At 38.5% G+C, this 17717-nt stretch overlaps 2 protein-coding genes across 2 annotated transcripts in view; one reads left to right on the top strand and one right to left on the bottom strand.

Annotated features, from left to right (window-relative positions):
* Positions 1-119: 119 nt before the first annotated feature.
* On the top strand, positions 120-3232 carry LOC144638879 (SOSS complex subunit C homolog). The gene is made up of 5 exons (XM_078498179.1): positions 120-227; positions 563-650; positions 1010-1088; positions 1929-1979; positions 2183-3232. The coding sequence occupies exons 1-5, from the start codon at positions 200-202 to the stop codon at positions 2279-2281; spliced, it is 345 nt and encodes a 114-aa protein (XP_078354305.1). The 5' UTR covers positions 120-199; the 3' UTR covers positions 2282-3232.
* LOC144637593 (uncharacterized) overlaps positions 2866-17717 on the bottom strand; it is a 28866-nt gene continuing 14014 nt past the window's right edge. The window contains exons 20-34 of the mRNA XM_078496657.1: positions 16435-16559; positions 15735-15766; positions 14588-14654; positions 14189-14312; positions 13809-13837; positions 13654-13691; positions 12909-13026; positions 11305-11449; positions 11192-11198; positions 10418-10475; positions 9555-9591; positions 7588-8022; positions 6971-7023; positions 5307-5386; positions 2866-4707 (exon numbers count right to left, since the gene is read on the bottom strand). Coding sequence (XP_078352783.1) covers positions 4687-4707; positions 5307-5386; positions 6971-7023; positions 7588-8022; positions 9555-9591; positions 10418-10475; positions 11192-11198; positions 11305-11449; positions 12909-13026; positions 13654-13691; positions 13809-13837; positions 14189-14312; positions 14588-14654; positions 15735-15766; positions 16435-16559 — 1369 coding nt within the window. The 3' untranslated portion in view covers positions 2866-4686. The remainder of the gene's footprint in view (positions 4708-5306; positions 5387-6970; positions 7024-7587; positions 8023-9554; positions 9592-10417; positions 10476-11191; positions 11199-11304; positions 11450-12908; positions 13027-13653; positions 13692-13808; positions 13838-14188; positions 14313-14587; positions 14655-15734; positions 15767-16434; positions 16560-17717) is intronic.

The raw sequence follows: 17717 nt of genomic DNA, 5'->3' as shown, positions 1-17717 counted from the left end.
AAATATTGTGTGACCGTCGTGGCGCACGTGACGACAAAAACGTGAAACCAGCGGTTTTTCAAAAAGGAGTAAGAACCTGGGACGAGTATGAAAATAAAATGGCGGGCGAGTCGGCGGGCGAAAAATTAATGTGAATTTTTTTCAGAGCTCTCTTCTTGAAAACAAAACAGTTTTATCTGAGAAAAATTGCAAGGTTATAATGGCGTTTCAACCCCAAGGGGGACAAGGTGGGTATGCCTGTAAGAGATGGTGAACGGTTTGAGTAAACATGTTACAGAAGCAATCCCATTTCGTTTCAAAACTCCCGCCGCTAGGGCGTCGATGAAAGTTTCGGAAGTTGTCATTTTGCATAATTTGGTGTCCATAATTTATTTACTTATGCTTCTTGTTATTATTGGCTCGATTCTATCTTTTCAATCGATACATAAATATTGATATTATCGGAGGCAGATATTTCGCTACTAACTATGCGTAGAAGAAAATTAATATCGAACAAAGATCGGATCGGGTGGTAAAATTTCGGCCGTTTTGTAGTTTATTTCTTTGTGTTCCATTATGACAGAATCGCAGAATCGACAGATACTCCAAGATCTTCAACAAAAGCGCCAGATGCTTTTAAATCAAGGCCAGGCTAGCGGAGGAAATATCGGGTAAGTCCCTGAGTTATTGCTGAGAAATACTGTAAAATTCTGGTTGTAAGTCCTGGGCTTAGCTTATACAACTTCGTAAGGAGTCTTGTGTGGGCTTATATCCGGGAGGGCTGATAAGCGGAATGAAAAAAACATTTCGAATCGAGCCACGGGGGAGTTGATCGAAATACATTTTAAGTTAAAAAACGCATAATAAAGCAACATTTAGCCCTGTTCAGTACTGTCATTCGGCAGAGAGAGAAAGAGAGGGGGGAGGGGGGCCTTATAATAAGCTGTATTTTTTTGTTTCCATGTTGTTATAAATTAATGTGTTTTTGATTTGAATGCAGAACTCATCTAACATGTTTTTTTCTGCTCAGACCGAATCTTTCAACAAGCCGCCCAACTGTGCCAGAAGCTTCCACTTCTGTTTCAAACGTTAAGCCTCACGAGGCCCCGGTAAGTAACATGTTGTAATGAAGGTGTAATCGAAGGTTCAACATCCCCCCCGGGCGTTTGAATTTTTGGAAAATTTGCGTTCAAATTCCCGTCTCCCTGGGCCCCAAAGCTGTTCAAATGCCCCACTACAAGCCCATTTTCAGTGATCCAATGTCCCCACCCACGTGAAAAATGAATAGTTTAACAGATAAATAAATAGACTGCACAGTTTTTTTCTCTATTGTATAATTAATACATAGAAGATAACTAATACATAGAAGATTATCGGTCCCTGCCATGATAAGAAAACTCACGAGAATTTACTGAGACAGGTACAACCAGAAATCAAGTCTGCATTCAAATTCCCCACCCCCTATGTGGTCGGATCAAATTCCTCACACCCAGGAAGACTTCTATTATCAAATTCTCTTCCCCCCGGGAAGGCAAAGGTGTCAAATGTCCTGGCAATGGCCTGGGTTAGGGGGGGGGGATGTTGAACCTTCAGTTCGACTGAAACATAAATTGCTGTAAATATTAATTACAATAGGACCTGAAAGAGTAAAATGGGAACTAGGATTTGCCTGTTTTACTGGGGGAATGAGATTTGACCCGCTGGGACTGGGAATCACAAACAAACAAAAATGGTTATTCGTATTTGTGCAAAATTTGGGTTGGGAAATGGAATTTATACCCCCTCCCCCCAACTGCCGCTTCCCAAGCCCCCTCTTCAGGACACCTCTTAGTACAGTGTACATTAATGCATGCACACAGCCTTGTGTTACACATAAAAACAGGTCACTAATTTAAAAGTCGATACTTTTCTAGCTTTTTCAACCTAAAATGAATTTATTCTCTCATTAGATCATTCGCAGCCCAGCAGACTTGTCACTTAGCCAGCGACAAGCTCTTGAGGTAAAGTATACTGAAAAGTTTGACGAAAATTGTTCATAGTTCAAGGAGATCTTATAATGCAATCCCTCAACACTACTTGGCTGTGGACAACAGTCATAAGCCAATTAAAAATGTTTGTTTTCAAAACAACTCTCAGATCCCATAAAATTCTTGGAAGACATTTAATTTAAAACAAACTGTATTCTCCACTTTTTTCTTTCCAGCATGCGAATGCTACATCTTCTGGATATTTTATTTCTCAAGACTCGGCGTATGGAAACCTTATTCTACCTGTTCTACCGAGGTTTGAGAATGAACAATGAAGAGAATGTTTGACTGTTACTGTAAGCTGTACATGCCATTGACAGTGTTTGCCTTGGCAAGGTGTTGTCAACCTCTTCTTAATAACAAGCTTGTCTGGTTCTCAGTGGAATATGCCACCATCTGTACTTTCAACTCCATGGTCAGCTGGTGAACTGGAGGTTCTGACTACAAGCACAAAGGCTGTCAAATATGTGGAGACAATTATTAGATCCTATATTTAAATGAAGTCCAAGTTTTGTTACTAGTTAAGACAAGACACTTTACTTTTACAAAGCCTTTTGCCACTTCAATGTAAACTGGGTACCAGCAGAGCAAATTAAAAATTCTGGGAAGGGGGGTAAACTCTACAATAGAAGCCTAACATCCTTGCATCTTTCTGGGGGGGGGGGCGGTAGAAATACTTCTAGCTGCTTAATGCTATAGAAAATAAAGTAAAGAGTTATGCTTGTTGTATGAGTCACAAGGCACAAACGTATACGTTTTAGGCAAGTGTGGGTTATTGGACTTTGTATGAATATTGACTCCAAGTGTTAAATATTTATGATGCTACTGAGTGACTAACTTTTTTATTGATCAGCAAAAATCGGAGCAGAAAAACTGGAATTTTATTCCACAATGAGAATCAACATAAAATCATGGCATCTACAGTATCTTGCACTGCCAGTATTTCTATTTATTTAGAATCACAACATGACCGAGTCATCTTTCACTGGTTTTAAATATTAAATACGCATTAAACACATCTTTAAATAAATATCTTCTTTAAAACTCTTAAGAAAATATTTCTTTTTCTCAAACACTATCTACAAGCACCCTGATAAATAAAAATAATTTAAGACTTGCAATCAGGCTTTATATTAGAGTATAAAAAAAACAACATGCATGCATGTCAGTATAAATCTATGTGATAAGACATACTCATCTGGCACAATAAAAAGGGCAAAAGTCAATGTATTTTGTGTTATACTGTCAAAAAATACCCAAGGCTTCATTTTACTATGGTTACACTACAGTTGAATCCCAACAATTAACTCTTAAGCCTGGTTTTTACTAGCGACACAAGCACAAGCGCAAGGATAACAGGTCTTATTTCTCCATAAAAAAAGGCTTCGACTCAATCAAAAGCACAAGCGCATTGCATTTGGATGCCTGTGCGGCAAGCGCAAGGGTCAAAATTTGCGTTAAGATCGCGCTTGTGCTTGTGTCGGGAGTGAAAACCAGGCTTTACTTTCAAGGGAAATCAAATAATGTTCAAGATATTGGACGTTCGAGTTATTGGTGGTACAATTTGTAAGAAAACAACCTGAAGGGGAATTGAAAAGGTTCAAGTAAGTGGGAGGTTCAAGTTATCAAGATTCAACTAAAGTTGTTTTGTTTTGTTTTTAAATTAGCCTGTTATGTTTCTAGACAGCAATAAAAATAATTATGGCTTAACCGTTTTTCTTGTTAAATAAATAAATAGTCACACAAGAATCTTGTACAAATCATCTTAATCTTTGTTAGCCTCCAATACACGGTCTTGGTTTTGTTTGTGACAATCTTTCCGTTACAAAGAGACTCCAAGGAAGATTGCGTTACTAATCTTTCCTCCCTAGGAAGTTATTGTGACAAGCAAAAGGATCATCTGCATAAGAGGCTTAATCAATATTTGATTATTAAATAAATAACCTGTATAAATAATTTAGCATAAAAACCTCATGACAAAGACCTAATTAGTTAGCTTGAACTCTGTGTTTGTAAGATAAAAATATATTTATATATAAAATAAAGTTGAGCAGACATGCCATGGCCCCAGTCACATACACACACTATACATTCTTGACTTCCCATAAGCAGGCACCTTATTTAAGTAGGCACTTTCTCTGGCTCCAAAGGTGTCCACCTAATTATGAGAGGTTCAACTGTACAGAATGGTATTAAAATTATAGGCCATTTTTTATGACTGTCTTGCACGACCAAGACAAAAAAATCACTCAATGCCTACCCACTTCACAGAGAGCAACAGATGTGCATCTGCCTATCAAAAGTCTATTAAAACACCAAACATTTGTTGCAGTTTTCAGTGAAATGCGAACTCTGAAATTAAAATTCCAGCTAGCGATTGAATTTTTTGCTGCCATCAATCATAATTATGGCAACAGCCAACAAACCATGAAAAACACAAAGAAACAAAATGGATTGAAATCTACCAATCCCGACTGACAGACGTGACCCCGGTTGAAGTGACTTTCTGTTTCCCGAGAGGTCCTCTAAGATAATTGATGGCAGCAAAAAATGTAAAGAGAGTTCGCATACAACTGAAAACCGCAATAATTAGAAGAGATGAGAGTCTGCTACCAAACTCTGATAATTTGAACCCTTTTATCAGTTATTGATCTTTGATTTTGTTAATCCATGTTGTCATTCATCTTCTTCTTATCACAACCTGTGTAGATCAGAGAACAAGAATAAATTTTTCCATAGCTATTTAAGTTTACCAGTAATGTAACAGCCTACCAACCTATTCACAAGGAGAACCCATTGATTGATTCATTGTTTTAAAAAACAACAATTGTTAAAATTTACAAAGCTTCTGTGAATTACAGTCAACTCTATCTTAAGACGGACACCTTTTTAAGACAGACACCTGGTGTTGGTCCTTTCCCTGTCGTTTTTCAGTCATTTTACCGTAACTATTTAAACTGCCTATAAGATGGACACCTCTTTAAGACAGACAGTTGGAGCCGGTCCCAACGGTGTCCGTTTTAGAGAGAGTTGACTGTATTCACAAACTTTATAGATTTGAGACAATCAAAGATGAAAGGTACTGATTAAAGTTTCTGCTGGCATGATTCTACGCTATACCCCCCCCCCCCCCCACAGGAGGTGTTTTGGTTCGACCCACTCCCACAACCTGTCTGGACTTTCCTGTCAAAACATTGCATTTAAAACCAAAAAACCCCCTAACCTCCACTTCCCCCTCAGTATTTCCAGTAGCCTTGTGTAGAGTTATTTTAATTTCCTAGAGCAGCACACTCTACTTACTCGAGTTGGTTGAAATCTTCCATACATCTGAGGAGATAAGCTTCGCGAAAAAACCCTTGGAGCAACTCCAAATGGTCGACCTATATGACAAAACAATGCTCCCTTTTAAATGTGCTGTTTTGATAAAAAACATTTTACAATCATTATTGAATCCTAGTACCCTAACCGTAACGCAAACCTTTAAGGCAAGTTTTTTTTTTTAATTTTTTTTTTATTTTTATTTTTTTATTGAGAACAACAAATTTTTCTTACAATACTAACATTACTTACAATACCACAAATTACTTAAACAAAACTAACATTACTTACAATACTTACATTAACTACATTACTTACAGTACAAGAAAACATTGTTAACAATACTGACAATACCTTACATCCTAATAAAACACTGGTGTTACCTACCATATTAACATTACTTAACTTACAATACTATCTTTGCTTATTACTTATTTAAATCTATATATATATTTCTCTCTTTTTCTTTTCTTTTTCTTTTTTTTACTATGCTTTCAGTGATGCTAACAATGCCTCATGCCACAGCCTTTTTTTAAGGCAAGTTGAGAAATCTTCAAGTTTGTGGGTCAGGTTCAAGTTACCCAGAGAAAAATTAGTAAGAAATATAATATGTCCTTTATGCATGGGGGAATCCAAAAATGTTTTAGTTAGCAGGAGGTCAAAGATATTGCTGGTTTAAGTTATTGGGATTTACAGCAAGGCGCCCAAAAGTGTGACCACCTTTAATTAATTCACATTCTTTCGTGCAACCACCATCCAATCAGAAGCCAAGGACAGCTCCCAGTTGACTTCTGATTGGATTAAATGTGATTTAATGTGAATAAATAAAAAGTGGTCACACTTTTGGGCTCCTTGCTGTAAATGTGCTTACTACAGTCAGGGGATATGTCAATGATGACATCATACCAAGAATTTTTGACTGAGCATGCAGTGTTCTGCAGGGTGGACGAGCTGGGAAGTAGCCAAAGCGGTGGCACGGAACAGGGGGTTGGTAGAAAGCTTGACAGCCTTATCGCGTCCTGGCGCGATGAGTCATGATGATGATGATAATGCAGTGTTCATCACGGAAGTTGCTTAGCTACATGAAATCGACATTACACCACTTGGCATAACTATAAAAATTGCAGTCTACTTCAAGTGAATGTTCATACTAGATTTTAATAAATCACACAAACTGGAAACTATTCAGTACTTTGCTAGGGAGTGTTTTATTAGAAAAGTTCAGGCAAAAAGAGTGCATATGTGTGTGTCATATGACCGGTAACTGAAAAAAGGGCAATAAGATCAGTGAATTATTAAGTTCTTTAAACATTTTGAACATAATTTATTGGTTACCATAGTTCAGTACACAAAATTTTTGCAACATCCAACTCAAACAACATAAAAGTCTTGAAATTTTACATCATTAAAAAAGAAAGTGACTTATTTTATAAAAAAAAGAAATGTTAAGCAGATAATTTTTTATAAATTATTCACAAAAATTTGTTGCAGCATTATTATCTGTCTTCCAAAATCACAAAAAAAGTTGTTGGAAAAACTTTTTATGTACCGTAAAAACCCGCAGATAAGCCGCACCTTTTTTCCAAAAATTTTCGCTCGAAAGCGGGGGTGCCGCTTATCTGCGGGAACTTGTTACTGTTCATTACCTGTTGTGGGTCTTGTTAACGGGCTCCTGGATGTGACTTGATTTGATGTTTGCCTGGCAAAACAATAGCAACCTTCTGTATTTATTCTTTTACGGTGAAAAGAAGTAATAAGAATGATGGGTGACAAGAAGCTGTTTACCATGATTCTTCCATAGCTCAGTGGTTAAAGCGTCCAACCAATATCTAGAGGGTCATGGGTTCAACTATCTTTAGGGGGCTCAGAAATGTTATTTTCTAGGTAATTTGACGTCAGAAAACTTGTTTATTTATTTCATAAAAAACTTATTAATTATATCTAGTGTTAGAATACAAGCTTTGCATGATATCATAATAATATCTTTAGTTTAAGTCCATGTATAACCACAGCGTAATATCCGCTTTAACTATCGTTTTAATGTTATATGCCAGGATGGTTAGTTTGGTTTGCTTTGTAGATCCCCTCAAGATACACCTTGTTAATTATGTGTATAAATGTGACTGACCAAGAGAAATAAAATCAGTGTTGTTACTTCTACTTATTAGTGATACGTTATCTTGTGTGAATACTATGGTGGCATGGCTCAGCCTAACATCTAACAAAGAGTAATGACAGTTTATTTTTTGAGCAGAGGACTTACCTAGGACCTCTAAAAACTGGAGAAGATTTTGGTCTCCTTCCCTCCAAACCTTCCATCCACCCTGGCAGTGGAACAGAAGCACGCTTGACAGATGAACTGCTTACATCCCGACCCCCTGCTAGCCATCCATCTGCCTGTTTGAATGGGACTGTGCCTGGAGGGGTTGGTGATGAAGGTCGTTGTGGGGGTGGGGAGGTTGCGTTAACCCTTGTTGTGGCACTCCCCACCCTAGAGGGTATACCACTGTTTCCAGCCTTTTTGATAACTTCCGGAGTCTTCCAAGCGTTTATTCTTGCATGTTCAGTGAAGGAAACCAGCTCTTCTAAGCCATCAGGTTCGACAGCAAAGTACTGACCACTTTCTGAAGCAAAGTCCTCAACAGAATCTTCATCAAGGCTATCCTCCATAAGATGTGTATCTTCTTCCATTTCTTTGCTGAATAACAGTAACAAAAAATCACTTTCTGTTTATTCAAAAAACCTGCAGGGGAATCTTTAACTTAACCCATTGACTCCCGGAGATTTTTGAAAAAAAAAAACGCATTTTTTGGACGTTTTTGGCATTTTCTCGTCATTTATGAGCTAATAAAGCTCCAAAGTCACTTGCAACCTGGAAGCATGACTTTCTTTCTTTCATCGGAGTTTAGGTCATTGTTGTTCAGGCATGTGCAAAAATCACAATTTTGAGATTTTGAGGCTTTTCATTTTTCTTTTTTTTCTCGCTTTTCCTTTTTCTCCTTTTCGTATCTTTTTGCTGCAGTTGTTGGCCTATAACTTGGTTTGCTTGCAGTTTAGTAATTTTCGAGAAAGTCCCATCCAAACAGGAAATACTCGCCACTGATCATGAAGAGTCATGGGTGGCTGAGGCAAATTCTCCTACGAGTTTTTCACTTAAATTTTTTAGCATTTTTGTGGGTATTTCAAGCACAATTGACCCAATCACTCTAATTGGGGCATTATCGGAAAGAGCTTTTCCTCCTGCAGAGTTTGAGTGTAAGTGATCCTTTTTTTGATCAAAGATGATGATGTCATGAGTGGAAGAAAGCGCAACGATCATCAAGGCCCGTTTAGGCCGGCACGGAAGCCAATGAATTAAACCAGAGAAGTAATTTTAACCCTGGCCTTACTCAACGAATCAGACTAATGTAGTCTTGACTTTAAGAACCCCAGTGTGTTCGCAGCAACTTAATTGAAAGCTATAATTTGAGCAGTACTTCATGTGGTACTGTTTATATATTCTACAAGGTAATTTTTACATTAAAGTCTATGAATGAAACTCTATTGTGTTAAAGCCATTGGGCAGTTATATTTTAAGCGGTACCTGTTTAGTAGTGATTTCAACTTTTAAGAATGTCAATGAAACCTTAGTGTGTGACCATTCAATTAAGACAGAACTTTTGTTTGGTGCTTTTACTATGCTGTACAAGGTGATTCTAACTTTCAAATCTGTAGATGAAACCCTAATATGTGACCACTCAAAGGATAGCTATTGAGCAATACTTTTATCTCGTACTTTTTGTTTGTAAATATTTTTTGGCAATGGGATCAGTTGAAGGGTCAACTACCGTAGAATTCCGGTTATAAGCCCCCCCGCTTATAAGCCCCCCCGGTTATAGGCCCATCATCCCGGAAACAAAAAAATACACCCGGTTAAAAGCCCCCCCGGATATAAGCCCCCCTCTACCAGATGACAGTACTGAATAGGGCTAAATGTTGCTTTATTATGTGTTTTAAACTTAGAAACGTATTTCCATCAAGACTCCCGTGGCTCGTTTTGAAACGTTTTTTTCATTCCGCTTATAAGCCCTCCCGGATATAGGCCCCTCCGCTTATAAGCCCACCCAAAACCCCTTACGAAGTTGTATAAGCCCAGGGCTTATAACCGGAATTCTACGGTATAGCATTATCGCAACTATTGCATACACTTACAGTTACAGAAAAATGTAAATTCTAAAATTAAAGGGTTACCTATTAGTGTCAATGTCTTCGTCCACCACCTCGCCATCTATCAAAAGGAAAGCACTCGTCAACAAAAATAGTTATAAAAAATTAGTGTGTAATTTTACCAATGATGAATGGTCTCGAGTTAACCTAGTAAGACAAAATTGGAATCATTTCTTGATTAAGAAATCTGGTTATCCTCAGTTCAAACCCAACTTTGCCCACTCAAATTATTTTCATTGGCTTACAGCAAGGCGCCCAAATGTGTGACCACTTTTAATTTATTCACATTCTTTTGTGCAGATTTAATCCAATCAGAAGTCAACTGCAAGCTATCCACGGCTTTTGATTGGATTAAATCTGCACAAAAGAATGTGAATAAATTAAAAGTGGTCATACATTTGGGCGCCAGTAAAGGTGGCACAAAAAACACGTGTGTTAAAATGCAACCAATTCAGGTTCAATGTTTCAAACAACAAGTTCATGTGTGAAATCATTAACACCAAAACTAGCTTATTGAAAGCTGATGTAAGATTGTGTTCTTTATCTATAACAATGTTCCCAATTATCTTCAGTTGGCAGTGCTAGAATATTAGTGGTCCTCAATAAAATACATTAAGCAATCTAAAATGCAAGAGTTTTAACTAAGACTTACCAGAATAGACCTTTCCCAATTTCCACTTCAGTGCGTAAGAAAAATAGCACCAAAACAAGGAGTGGACATTTTTATATATGAATCTTGTAATTTTGTCCACCCTAACCTTGAATTGTCACCATTGTTTGTTAGAATGCAGGAAAGGTCTATTAATTTAAAAAATATATGGACCCAAATATGAAATAAAAGTAACAATCAAATCAGTGTCTTAAAAACAAAATTAATGAACTTATACCTTTAGTGGATTCAGAATCAACATTTGCTGTCACTTCAGAGATGACAACAGGGCTTGCCTAAGAAGTAAAAAAAGTATCAATTATGTGCCAATTCTAGTGCATGGGAGGTGCAATGGCCTAATGGTTAGTGTGCTGGACTCAGTACGAGGGCACTGTGATGTACTCTTGCGCAAGACACATTATTCTCACAGTGCCTCTCTCCACCCAGGTGTACAAATGGGTACTGGGGAATTTTAATTTGGGGGTAGCCCTGCAATGGACTAGCATACCATCCAGGGGGGAGTGGATCAGAATTATACTCCTAGTCCCTTTATGCCAGATTTTTTTCTTTGTCCCAAGCTTGTGTCATGATGAACATTACATCTTTCTCAATCCTCCTCTGATACTTTAGACATTTTACAAAACTGAATAAAAGGCCACAAACTATGGTCTAACACCTAAATTTGCTATTATCCAGTCAAAAAATTGGCTGGAAAGAGGCACTGTGTTGATACTAATTAACAATTAGATGGCGAGCTCGAGGTTTCTATCGGCTGATAGTTGGCGAGGGGCAAAGCCCCGAGTCAACTATCAAAAGCCGGTAGAAACCGAGAGCGAGCCGTCTAATTGTGTTAGCATAACCCACTGACCGATCTATTAAACACAAAATATAGCTAGAGTTGATTTATTGAAGGTTTTGATTGATAAAATCAGCGAAGACTAAGCACGTGCTCCGAGAGCCTTCTACGGATTGATAGTAGGCACCTGTTAAGCCAATCAGATTGCACGATTACCAATAGGCTGGAATTCCACATGAAAACAAAGACTTAGGTAAACTTTTAGTGTCTTCTTAGCTTCATCCCAGGATATGTTACTTCCCATGTATATACCTGATCATCACTGTCACCCTAAGGCCTGCTCTTCCTCCTCATATCCTTCTTCGTAATAATTGGCATTGATATCAGGCTCCTGGGAGCTTATCCACCGCACATCTGCTTCTTGTAAGCACTCTCGAACAATTGATCTTACATGATCTGTTATGACAGTCTCTCCTGAAAAACAAAGCAAAACCCACAGCTTACTGTCATGTGCTACAACACTTTGAGTCTTTAGTTCAAAAGATCAATAGTTGTCAAAAGCAGAACGTTTTAGATCGTGACATTGCGTGACAAGCTGAGCATTCTTAATAAGCCATTTTGTAAATATTGTTAAAAGCATGTGTTCGGAGAAATAAAATGGAGTCAAAACAATATTCTCTCTACTGGTTACCATAGATAAAAGGTAAAAGGTTAATAAAACTTAAGAATATTGTAAATATCTTTATCCTACAAATCGTCTGTAGGAGTCAGATGGCTAGCCAGTGCCAGCACTTATTATAGACTCCATTTTTGAGCAGTATGTAAAGAAAGTCCCGACAGCCTGGAACTAGTGTTTTTCTGTCATGGTACTGGATTTTACCCATAACTTGTCAAGTAACATTTTCAGACTTTTTAGTTGGCAAGCAAAGTAAGGCCAGTGAAAAAAGCCCTCACAGTAGCACACAGCAGTTCCAACTTGCCCAAAGGGCACCCTGAAAATCAGTTTTCTTTGCACCGGGTGGTTCTTACAGTTTGAAGTGACTAGGAATATTTATACTCCCCCTGGATAAGATGCCAGTCTATTACAGGTTACCACCCCCACTCCACCCCCAGTTTACCATGCCAATTTGCTAATACCCATTCATACTCCTGGGTGGAGAGAGGCAATTTGAGAAGAAATTGTTTTGTGCAAGAACTCAACACTACGTTTCTGACTTGGGCTCAAACCTGGAATTCTCAATGCAGAGTTTAACAAACTAACCCACCCCACCTTCTGCTAACAGGTCAGTATAAAGTGCGCTTTAAAAAAGTGTCTTAACAGTCAACTGGGAAAAGTAGATTTTTCTGCTTGGAAAGTAACTTTACCTACACAATGGGCATAAAGGACCCAGGCAAATTGTCTGTCCACTTAATCATAGAGAATGTTAACTAATACAAGCATGCAACTGCCCCGGGTAAGCAACATTTCAGAGCTGTCTGTCAGAAGGGCATGCTGGGATTCAAGTATTTTTTTAGCTCTGTAAGCCATTTAAAATAATTTGAACAAAGTTTTAAGTAGAGCACTGTAAAGTTGTTATCTCCCAGCAAGCACATCCTAAGACATCTACATTGTGAGAATGTTTCTAGCAGTCCATTTTTGTTTTGTTTTGTTACCTGTTGTTAAATGGGAGGCACAGTGGCCTAATGGTTAGCGGGCTGGACTCTGGATTGAATGGTCCAGGTTGAGCCCTGGCCAGGCTCATTGTGTTCTGTGCCTCTCTTCACCCAGGTGTATAAATGGGTACCAGCGAAATTACTGCTGGGGGAACCCTGCAAATGGCTAGCACCTCATCCAGGGGTGGAGTAGAATTACTCCTAGTCACTTCATGCCACTGAAACCGGGATAAGCTCCGGCCTGATGGGCTACTAGGCTTGTATGCAGACTTTACCCTACCTGTTGTAAAAGGTTCTTCTTGACCTAGTGAAACACTGTTATTGTAGGTTGCAGGAAGATCCACTCTGAGTTGGAGATTTTGTCTTATGGCAGCAGAAAGAAATTGAGCAGCTTCCTCCTAAATAATACAATTTAAAATAATACTCAATTACTGTCTAAGTAATAATAGTGTGAAAGCCTAAAGTATGTCTGTGTATTGTAATTTCTGCAGTTAGTCAATCAATCAATCATTCAAACAATCAAGTCAGTCAGCCAGTTAATCAGTCAATACATCCATCAGACAGTCTGTCTGTCTGTCTGTCCACCCATCTGTCCAGCTGTCCACCTAACCACTAATCTCATGGAATAGAACGTGTTCAAATTTTTCATGATCCTCGAGACAATGAGAGTTTTCTCTCGTTTGGGCCTCATGAGAGTCAACTCTCATCTGCAACTCTCATCCTCGTTTTTGCCCAGGTCAAGCAGCCAGTCAAGCAGTTGGTCAGTCAGACATTCAGTCAGTCAGTCGTTAAGACAGTCAGTCAGTCAGTCAGTCATTAAGACAGTCAGTCAGTCAGACATTCAGTAAATATGTTATCAGTAGTTTAAACAGTCACCGAAGTAGTTCATCATTTTATCAATCAATAAATCAACACAATTAGTCTGCCAATCAGTAATAACTCAGTCATTTGAGCAATCAAGAGGACTTCTCGTGAAAATTACAAGAAGTGTATAGAGGGAAGTTGCTGGTAAAATTAAACCATACCCTGCCATTCCTCATGTCAAAAGATGCACTTCTGGATCCTAAAATTAAACAAACATTGCAAATTACATCTTTGTGACATTCAAAAGTGACCATTATTTTACAATCAAACTTCAGACTATTACAAAAACATAAATATTTAACACTTCCACACTAACCTCTATGACTTTGACTTTCCTTGAACTCCCTACATTTAAACAAAGGATTGCTTCTGTCAGTACCGGTGTTTAGCTATTTTATTATTACAAAATTGAGTAAACTGTCTATACTTTGCAATTGGTGATAATATAGTTACTTTATATTCGTGAGTTATGATAGCTGTTAGCATAATTTAGTCTCGTCTCACACATGTACCTAGGGAATTATGGCTGGAACTTTTTGAGGGGTAAGTCCTTAGCTATAACTTTTCTAGCATGATTTGCCAGACTGTGCAACATGCAGCATGTTAGGATTTTTCAGTTATTTAAATCGAGGGGAAAACAAGCGCTTAAAAAGTGCTAGATGTTCCCAAAGATCCCTTATTAGCGATAGTTCTTACTTTGAATTAGGATGTTGCTTCCATGTCTCAGACACAGGGTCCCACTTGATATTGGCAAAATCAACATATGTGAACTGCTGATCCAGGTGGCTGATGGGATAGTCTGCCTGCTGAAACTTGGGTGCTGAAGGAAGAGTGTTTTTAATTAGCTTTTTTTACCAAGAAATTGAGAAACTTTTCAGCATTTACATTAGGTTAAAGAAACAGTAGTATTCATTTTTATTTATTAATGTAAAATTTTTCCATTTACCAAGCCCAATGGCCTAGGTCTTGACAGTATAGATTGAGTGCTAAAGTTCAACTTCAACATGGTGAACATGCAGGGATAAATTTTTGTTTGCCATAAGAAGGTATTATATCCATAGAGATGAACTGTATTTACTGAGGACGATGACCTACCTGCCACAGTTTCCAACTGAATCAAGCCGATGTCGGACTCAGGAATGGCTGCTAGACGACCAAATATCTGGAAAAAAAAAACAATCAATCCTGTCAAAATACCTGTGCAGTTTTTGTAAATTAACCATTTTTTTTGCAAAATACACTTCTCTGAGCAACTGTGACCACCTCTTTACATAATTTGACCACAGTTGAGAGATTCTAAATATTTCCTCTCATAGGTTAAGTGGGCATACGAGCCTAGTGGCCCATCAGGCCGGGGCTTATCTTGGTTTCAGTAGCATTAAGCAATTAGGAGTATTTCCACTCCCACCTCTGGATAGGATGCATGCTTGTCTACATTTGCCGGTACCCATTTATACACATGGATGGAGAGAGGCACTGTGAGAGTAGTGTCTGGCCAAAGAACACAACGCAGGGCATGGCCAGGGCTCGAGCCCCAGACCACTCGATCAAGAGTCTAGCGTACTATATTACTTATTAAATACCGTATGTTAAACTTTTAATTGTTTTAAATTAATGTTAACAACTTGGGTGGTGCCGAACAGGACATTCGGAGTAGGTTAGGTAAAGCTAGAAGTGTTTTTCATCGACTTTCAAAGGTGTGGAGAACAGGTGAATTCCGCCGAGAAACTAAGATGAGGATCTTCAAGTCAAACATCATTTCTGTCCTGTTATATGGATGCGAGACTTGGAGAATGACAAAAGCGGATGAAAAAAGGCTTGACACCTTCCTTCACAAATCTCTAAGGAGAATCTTGAAAGTCCATTGGCCCATGCATGTGTCTAATGATGAAATTCGGAGAAGAGCAGGAATCGAAAAGATCAGTTTACAAGTACGACGAAGGCAATGGAAGTGGCTAGGTCATGTTCTGCGTATGGCACCAAACCGAAACCCACGCGTGGAATTATCCTGGGCACCAAGCGGGAAAAGAAGCAGAGGACGGCCAAGGGAAACATGGCGGAGAACGGTAGAGAAGGAACGCGCTGAGCTGGGACTAACATCGTGGGCTGCAGCAGCAGCTGTGGCCAAAAATAGGGACAGATGGCGAGCATTAATGTCCGGCCCTATCCCCCACCAGGGGGCAAGGAACTAAGAGAAATGTTACTTGTAATAATTTTTTCATGACTAATAGGCTGTTCATACCTGATGGCCAACTTCTACTCTGTCACCAAGTTCTATAGGAAAGGAATGGACAGGGAAGAAAATAGCGGAAAAGAAAACAAAATTCTGTTAGACAAATAAAGCCATGGTTATTATTGCAACTCCTGAGTTTTGATTGGTTTACAGGGGCCATAGTACATGAGCTCTTATATCACTGACCACAAATATGGTAGGTGCACACATCAGCGAGAACCGGTCAGGGAGCTCAAATATTGTAGTTATTTGGGTGTTTTAATTAAACAATTATTCCACTTAGAAGCCAAGGACACCTTCCAGTGGACTTCAGACTGGATTAAAGTTGCATGAAAGAATGTCGTCACACTTTGGGCTTCTTGCTGTAACAACATTCGACCCACCATAACTGTAAGGGCTGAAAACACTAGTTAAATCATGTCACTTTGTAGCCAGCATATACTTATGTTATACAGTTGAACCTCTCTAATATGGACAAAAAAGGGACATGGAAGAACGTCCATATTATAGAGGTGTTTGTATTAATTTTTGTCTTTTTTGGACCAAGTGAATTGTCCATAATGTAGAGGTCTCTCTATTACAGAGGTGTCCATAAGGAGAGGTTCGACTGTAAACTTAAAATTTATAATTATATATATTTCAAATTAAAATAATGATAAATAATATGGCAAATGAGGTTCTAGTGTACAGATATGAAGTGATTTTTCACCAGGCTTTTTTCCAAATGACTTGGTTCTTGTTCTTCCTCTCAGACCAGCACTTTGTCTTGATCTTACGCCCAGGGCAGACAAAGCTCTAGCAGCCTTGTTTCTCGCATCACTAGGTATGTCGTACCTTAAAAACAGATCAGACACACTTATCATTAAGATACAGTCTTTTGTCACTGCATGCTTAGGTTTGTGATAAATACTGGTGCTGGAGGGATGGTTAAAGTGTATTTTTAAGTTGGAAGGGACCTGACAGTTGCAATCAATATAACATCTAAACAGGAGAGGGAATACTGAAAAGATGGTCAAATAACATTAAAATTACATATCCATTAAACCAAAACTGTTGTATTGGTCACATTTTTTCCAAAAGTGGGGGACTCCCCTACCCCCACAATTCTGCTGTGCCTGTGATGTAAACTCTAATCTTTATTAACTTATTGTAGCCTGTTCCAGGCCCTCGTGGATTTTCAAACACTTCTTTTAATGTCATTTCCAAGGCATTGTGATGCAAATATACTACTTAAAAGCCACCATATATTTGCCGACCTGACCCCTCATCATGAAATATTTACACATCTGGGCCCGGTTGTTCAAAGCATGATTAAGGTAATCCAGGATTAGCGTGAAATTTGATTTCAATTTTATATAATTTTGTTGAGGTTTTCTGTTAATATTTTCTGTCCCACAGTTTTGACACGGACCAATCTCAAACTTAACAAAATATTAGCTTTGGGGAAACCCTTTAAAACAAGAGAAATTAAAATCTTGATCATCTTTTAATCCTGGGTTAGCATTAATCGTCTTTTGAACAACCCGGCCCTGGGTTTAGTAGTTCAATTAGTGTAGATAGTGCTATCCACTGAACACCTACTCAAAGCTGTGCTCTTAGCATAATTGTACGGTGCCTGAAGGCAAGAAATCTTGGCTTTTCTCAGCTCTTTTAAAAAAGCTTTCATGATAGCAAAGTTATACAAGTCGCCCAAAGACAACAGTAAGTCACCTGTGTCACCCAGGCTCTGCTAGAGCACAGCTCTGCCACTGGATAGCACAGCAACTACTGTCAACAATAATTAACAATTATTCTTTGAAATCGAGGTGAATATTCTGCCGCTATTCACCTCGATTTCAAAGAATAATTGTTTTAGTATATACACACGAAGTGATCTCAACAACAAGCGATCTCAAAGTTTTCAGAAGGAAACCATTTAAAGTCGATTTAATTGACCTCTCAATTCATGCGTGGAAAACGTACATACAAGCGGCACTAACCGACATGCGCGAA

This window comes from Oculina patagonica, chromosome 14 (genome assembly GCF_052425735.1).
Source record: "Oculina patagonica isolate OP01 chromosome 14, crgOcupat, whole genome shotgun sequence".
Lineage (NCBI taxonomy): Eukaryota > Metazoa > Cnidaria > Anthozoa > Scleractinia > Oculinidae > Oculina > Oculina patagonica.
This window is presented reverse-complemented; position numbering and strand designations above follow the sequence as displayed.

Excerpts from the sequence above, each read along its gene's own strand:
- LOC144638879 (XM_078498179.1), top strand. The coding sequence starts at position 200 with ATGGCGTTTCAACCCCAAGGGGGACAAG. Across the intron at positions 1,089-1,928 it reads TTAAGCCTCACGAGGCCCCG|ATCATTCGCAGCCCAGCAGA; the intron begins GTAAGTAACATG and ends TTCTCTCATTAG. Across the intron at positions 1,980-2,182 it reads GCCAGCGACAAGCTCTTGAG|CATGCGAATGCTACATCTTC; the intron begins GTAAAGTATACT and ends TTTTCTTTCCAG.